General features: G+C 40.2%; 1 protein-coding gene across 1 annotated transcript; it reads right to left on the bottom strand.

The window, feature by feature from the left end:
• Positions 1-6,437: 6,437 nt before the first annotated feature.
• Positions 6,438-7,261, bottom strand: LOC107800025 (uncharacterized). Its single transcript, XM_016623166.1, has 2 exons — positions 6,931-7,261; positions 6,438-6,889 (listed from the first exon to the last, which is right to left on the bottom strand). The coding sequence occupies exons 1-2, from the start codon at positions 7,259-7,261 to the stop codon at positions 6,438-6,440; spliced, it is 783 nt and encodes a 260-aa protein (XP_016478652.1).

Raw genomic sequence — 7,261 nt, 5'->3', positions numbered from 1 at the left:
TAATAATGAAAAAAAGAGAAAAAAGGGGAAAATTCATCCCCATCAAAATAATCCCCAACAGTTTCGAGGGAAGACAACACATGTAAGTAAATAATTCAAAAAAAAAAGAAGGAAATGGTTCACGCATAGGAGACGCACTTCCTAAATGAATATGTCATTAATAGGAGACGCACTTCCTAATTTGAAATCATTAAAGTTTTTACCCATAGGAGATGCATTTCCTCCTAAGTTTGTTTCACGTCTTTTCCAATAGGAGACGCACTTCCTAAGTCTAGTTTTACCAATAGGAGACGCACTTCCTAAGTCTAGTTTTACCAATAGGAGACGCACTTTCTAAGTCTAGTTTTGCCAATAGGAAACGCACTTCCTAAGTTAGTTTCACCCATAGGAGACGCATTTCCTCCTAAAGTCTATTTTACCCATAGGAGACGCACTTCCTCCTAAAGTCTATTTTACCCATAGGAGACGCATTTCCTCCTAATGTTTAGTTTTACCCATAGGAGAGGCATTTCCTCCTAAGTTGAAATCAGGAGCCCGCCTGAAGAGAGGAGTGGCGTTTATTTTAAAAGTTGTTGTTGAAATCAGGAGCCCGCCTGAAGAGAGGAGTGACGCTTATTTTTAAAGTTGTTTAAATCTCACCAACCTAAAAAGAGGAATGGCATTTTATTTTCAAAGTTGTTGAAATCAGGAGCCCGCCTGAAGAAAGGAATGGCGTTTATTTTAAAAGTTGTTGAAATCAGGCGCCCACCTACATAACGAGTGGAATACTTTTCAGTCTTTAAATTTCTACCAGGCGCCCACCTGTATAACGAGAGGAATACATTTCAGTCTTTACTTTCAAGTGTTGAATTGGGAGCCCACCCATAATAACAGAGGCATACATTCAGTCTTTACTTTCAAGTGTTGAAGTTGGGAGCCCGCCCAGATAACAGAGGCATACATTTCAGTCTTTACTTTCAAGTGCTGAAGTTGGGAGCCCGCCCAGATAACAGAGGCATACATTTCAGTCTTTACTTTTCAAGTGTTGAAATTGGGAGCCCGCTCATAATAACAGAGGAATACATTCAGTCTTTACTTTCAAGTGTTGAAATTGGGAGCCCGCCCATAATAACAGAGGAATACATTCAGTCTTTACTTTCAAGTGTTGAAATTGGGAGCCAGCCCAGATAACAGAGGCATACATTTCAGTCTTTACTTTTCAAGTGTTGAAATTGGGAGCCCACCCATAATAACAGAGGAATACATTCAGTCTTTACTTTCAAGTGTTGAAATTGGGAGCCCGCCCATAGAACAGAGGCATACATTCCAGTCTTTAAATTTCTTGTCAGGCGCCCACCTACATAACGAGTGGAATACTTTTCAGTCTTTAAATTTCTTGTCAGGCGCCCACCTACATAACGAGTGGAATACTTTTCAGTCTTTAAATTTCTTTTCAGGCGCCCACCTGTATAACAAGAGGAATACTTTTTAGTCTTATACTGCAGATTTTGGAAATCAGTAACCCCACCGGAAGGTAGAAGGTTACAACAGGAATCCCCAGCTCCGGGAAGCAAAAGGCTACAACAAAAATCCCCAGCATTCAACCAAGTTATAAATAGCAGAAGCTCGCCTCAAGAATGCGAGTCAACAGTCTGAGGGGATCAACAAAAGCTAGTCACAAAAGAAAAAGAAAAAAAGAAAAAGAAAAAGAAAAAAATGAATGAATCCGAAGCACGGAAGTGGAGAACGGATGTGATCTGCTCAAGAACTAGCGCCTACAACTAGCAAGTATCAAGGTTCAAATCCAAAGTCTGTATGAAGCACCATTCAAGACTCAAGACCAAGTTTCAGAAGACTTAAAGATAGGAATCCTTGTAACTAGTAGCTGATAGACTTAGTCTTTTTAAGTTTTCATTTTTGTTGTAACGACAGGACCGCGGACCGGAACCTCAACGGAACGGCACCTCGATCGGCTCTTCACCTCGGTACACTTCACCATCTCTCTCATTCCCGAACTACACGTGGCCTGATTCCTGTAAAACCAAGGATATGTAGGCAGCTCAGATACTAGGGCTCGGTCACATTCCCTCCCTTTCCTTAGTGTAGTCCGTCCAAGTAATGGTCGGGTCAAAAACATGTCTAGTCGTTCTTTGTCGGAAAACTCTTCGCGTTTCCAGTCAAAGAGGGGCAGCTGTAGACACCTGATTTTTGATCCTCCTCGAGAATTTTCACATTTTAAGCATAAATATGTAATTTAGGTCTAATATAACTATTTTGACTATTTTTGCTTTATTTCGCTGCAAAAAGAAAAATTACAAAAAATATATATATAAATTTTAGTTTATGTATTTCTCATAAACTTGAAAAAATACAAAAAATTGCACTTTATTTTGGTACTTTATATAAATTCGAAAATTACAAAAATATATAGTTCTATTAATGTTTTATGGTCATTTTAATTCTGAAAAATATAAAAATATATTGATTTATATTTTATTTTTATATAAAAACGAAAATTACAAAAAATAGTTTTATTAATATTTTGTAGCTATTTTAAATCTTGAAAAATATACTTAAAAAGATATAGTTTTGTTTAAATATTAGTCTTATTTTTGGTAGTTATTTTGTTTACATAGGACTAGTTAAGTAACGTCGTGTTCTTATTCTTGGATCCGGGCAAAAGAATAATATTCGGGTTCAAACTACCCGGTTTTAGGCCTAATTTTCGGACCTAGCACATAATAATCCGAGTCCACGACACACGGGGAACTCCACCACGCGTGGGGGACACAAGTCTCGAACCCCACCACGCGTGGGGCTCATTTCCCTGGGCAAGGGTACTAAATACACGGATGAAATAATTAAAAAAGGGACGGGACTTTTGAAAAATTGAGAAACGGACAGGATTTTGAGGGATTGGTTTTTTTTCCACTGTTGATCATCTTCTTCCTCAAGAGAGGAAGAACAAAAACCCTAGCAGAGAAAACCTACTGTAAAAAAAAACGAAACAACCACCCAAGCACCAACTCCACCACCCGTCACCTTCCCCGGCACCCCTACAGTCGCAACCCCCCCCCCCCCCCCCCGACGCCGGAACTCCAGCTCCCTCTGTCGTTCACCATCCTCGCACCCCCGTCACCAAAACCACAATCACTAGGCATCACCAAACGGACCACCTCCAAACGACCACCTCCCTCGTCTGCCCCACCAACAAAACCACCAGTTCCATCGCCCACCTCCATCCAGCTCCCTCCGTCGACCTCGTCCAAAAACTCACGTCCGAAACAGCCCAGCTACCCCATGAAACCACCTGCACCACGACCCATCCACCCCCGTTAACGACCCCGACGCCATCTCCCCCCATCGCCTTCTTCCTCACCAAAAAACCTAGCAAAAAAACCTAGGAGCCCTCCCCATCAACCACCGGAAAAACCAGCAGTTTCCATCGCTACCTGCTGTGTCGTCACTGTCCCTCAGCTCCAGCTCTACCAAACAGTCCGTCAACCACCCCAAAGCCACCATCAACGACCAAAACCCAGTCGCACCCCTCGTCGCAACCAACTCCACCCATCCCGTCCAGCTTCTCCGTCGTTACTGCCCGTCGTCACCCCCACGTCCAAACAACTGCTTGCAGAGTTCAGCCATGAACGACCCTTCCCCCTTGCCATGACTGAACAAGAAAACACACATACGCACAAGCTGAAACCTAACGAAAACGTTCAAAAAACAGCCTAGAAGTTCTGTCCGGGATGAGTTCCGTCGAGGTCCGGTACGTCGAGGTTGTTGCTGTCCATTTTTGGCGAGTTCGAGATGTTGAAACTTGACGTTGCTGTTAAACGTGAGTATTCATGTTATTTTTGTTGCCTCGGTGTGTTCTTTGCTTCCATGTCTTGTCTCGGTAAATTTGAGTAGTAGTAATATATTTGCCGTATTTTAAAGTTTATCTCGTCATGTTAGTTTATCACTGATTGTTAATGTTATGTTCTGTTATTAATTTTATATTTTTGTTTATCACTAATTGTTAGATGTTTGTCATTTATTGTTAGATTATCAGCTTATATTTCATTAAACAAGATTAAGAGGAAAAAGAATGATAGTTTATAAATAGCGTCAAATCAGTGATTTGTGGCAATATTATTGTTTGTATTTAATTAGATTAAAGGAACCGGGGGTGCATCTCATGTGACCCGGCTCCAATTTGGAACATAGTTAAATAGAACTTGTCGTAAACCGCTAGTGCGTTACGTACAACATGGCTTGCAATATATTTTAATAACTTTGAATTAACTCTTTAATTAGATAAAAATAAAAATGTAGTAACTTTAAGTTTACCCTTTTAAAAATAAAAATAAAAAAAAATAAAATATAATAATAATAAAAATGAGACGAGCCTCGCCAAATGAAAACGCACAGATTGTGGGGCCCTCCCAAAAATATACGTATTAAATACTTAGATTCCGGGACGGGCCGTTTAGCAAATTTCACGACCCTACCCAAAATAGTAATGCGCTAGTTGTTTTAGGCGCGCCTGTAATAATATTATCTCCTTAAGCTCGGGTGCACATTTATGTGACCCAAATCCAAATCTCAACGGAATCGAAATGTGTCTCAAATCACGGGTATATTGATTATGGCATGGCCCGAGATGCATTTCCATGACGTTGCAAATTCTTTAATAATAAATGAGACGAGCCTCGACAAACAAATGTACAAGTCGCGGGGCCCTCTGAATGTATATATATTAAAACACTTAGAATTCGGGACATGCCGTTTAGCGAATTTTACGGCCTTCCCCAAAATAACAATACGCTAGTTGCGTTAGGCACGTCTTTAATAATTTATCTTCCGTAATTCGGGTGCACATTTATGTGACCCAAATTCAAATCTCAACCGAGTCGAGATATGTCAATAACCACGGATGCATTGATGTAACGTGGTTCGAGATATATTTTCACGACGTTGCAATTCTCGTAAAAAATAATAATAAAAGCGATCAAGAGTTTAAAATTTGCGCATAGGTCCAACATGTATAAAATCAGATAATCAAGCCAAATATAACAGTTGAGCGACCGTGCTAGAACCACGGAACTCGGGAATGCCTAACACCTTCTCCCGGGTTAACAGAATTCCTTATCCGGATTTTCTGGTACGCAGACTGTAATATGGAGTCATTCTTTTCCTCGATTCGGGATTAAAATTGGTGACTTGGGACACCCTAAATCTCCCAAGTGGCGACTCTGAAATAAATAAACCAATCCCGTTTTGATTGTCCTTTAATTGAAAAAAACTCCCCTGCGCCCTCGCGGGTGCGGAAAAAGGAGGTGTGACACTCTGTATGGCCCCCATACATCACAATGAATTAGTTCAAAAACAACATTTGAAGTAGCAGTACTTAGCTTGTAAGGTAACTTTGTCTGCTTGGCTAAAAGACATACAATGCAGTGTGCGTGATGATCCTTCAAACTACTTAGAGTTGTATGCTTCTTGATTACATCTATAGGTGCATGACCTAATCTTCTGTGCCACAGTGCACTAGATTTAGAGTGTTCACTAGTCATACAAGCAGACTTATTCTCAGGCATAGTAGACTTATATACAGAGTTCACCTTAGATACTTGCTGCACAGTTTTATTCCTTTGTTGAGTTGGATCATGACTAAATATACCACCTACTAATGACTTGCCTTGTAATAGGTACAGTCCCTTGTCCTCCTTACCAATCCCCTTCACCTGACCATTGTAGAGATCCTGGAAGATACAGAAGTCGGGAAAAAATGCCACAAGACACTACAACTCTTTGGTCAGTTTAGATACTGATAGTAGATTGTACTTAAAATCTGGGATGTACAATACATTGGTGATATCCTGATTGGTAAGAACACTTGCTTTTCCTATATGTTTAATAAAGGCAACATCCTCTGTTGGCAAGTAAACTTTACTTCCCTTTTGAAAGGAAATTGATTGACATGAACTTAGCATTTCTAGTGTGGATGTCATATAATTTGAAGCTCCAGAGTCTATTATCCAATTGAGATTAACATGATTGGATAACAGAGCTATTAGTTTACCTGCAGTTGCAGCTCTGGCAGAGGGGCCTTCATCTGCTCCCTTGTTAAGTAGTTGCACTATCTGCTGGTATTGCTCCTGTGTAAAGTAAGGAACTATTTGTTGCTGAGTCTGAACTCTAGTTGGTACAGCATTCATCTGTATTTGTTGAGGCTGGAAACCAGATGTAGGTGAAGTCCCACACTGCAAACCTCCAAGCTGCATCTGCATATGAGCATTTTGCATAGTAGGACTGTAATTGGTATTGACATGATTAGTATATGCTCCCGAGTTGCTTCCCTTCTTCTTCATCTTAAAGTTGGACTTGAAGTCTTGCGGATACCCTATTAGTTTGTAACAATTCTCCCTAGTGTGGCCTTTGTAGTTACAATAATCACAAATCAGTGTCTTCTTCTAAGCTCTAGATTGTCCAGTGCCAGGATTTGGATTTTTGTTGCCATACATAGCAGTGTTGTCACTAACTTCTATTACTTGCACCATTTGCGTAAAGTTTGCCAGGTTTCTCTGAATTTCGGCATCCATAAGAAGAGAATATGTCTTGTTAATACTAGGCACTGGTGTCATCATCATTATTTGGCTTCGAGCTTGGGAATAAGAGTCATTCAGTCCCATAAGGAACTGAAGCAACCTATGATATTCAAAGTGCTCTGCATATTTCTTTGACTCTAAACATGGACAACCAGGACAAGGAATGAGTGCATCAAACTTATCCCATAGATCTCTTAATTTCGAGAAATAATCAGCTACATTCATTGTTCCCTGTGTTAATGTATGGATCTCTCTATGCAAGTACAGAATCCTAGATACATTCACTTTGTCAACCTTTCCTTCAGATCTTCCCATACCTTGTGAGCATTGGAAGCATACACTATAGTGCTTAACAAACCTGAACGCATAGCATTCATAATCCAAGAGAGTACCACAACATTTACTTTTTCCCATTGCTCATGAAATTCAGGTTTGAACTTCGATATTGGATATCTACCATCCACAAATCCTAGTTTGCTTTTACCTAACAGACCTATTCTCATAGATCGACTCCACAATGCATAGTTATCCGAACCAGTTAGCTGAAGAGAGATGAGTGAGCTACCTGGAGTATTTGTCGGTTGAAGAAATAGAGGGTGATTGTGATCTATCGTAGGGAAAATAGCTGGAGTAGTTGGTACATTCGCACATCTGGGAGCACTCTCATTTGTTTCGTCTTCTATTGCCAT

The sequence above is a fragment of the Nicotiana tabacum genome, chromosome 22 (assembly GCF_000715075.1).
Source record: "Nicotiana tabacum cultivar K326 chromosome 22, ASM71507v2, whole genome shotgun sequence".
Lineage (NCBI taxonomy): Eukaryota > Viridiplantae > Streptophyta > Magnoliopsida > Solanales > Solanaceae > Nicotiana > Nicotiana tabacum.
The sequence above is the reverse complement of the archived record's forward strand: the minus strand, read 5'-3'. Positions and strand labels throughout refer to the sequence as shown.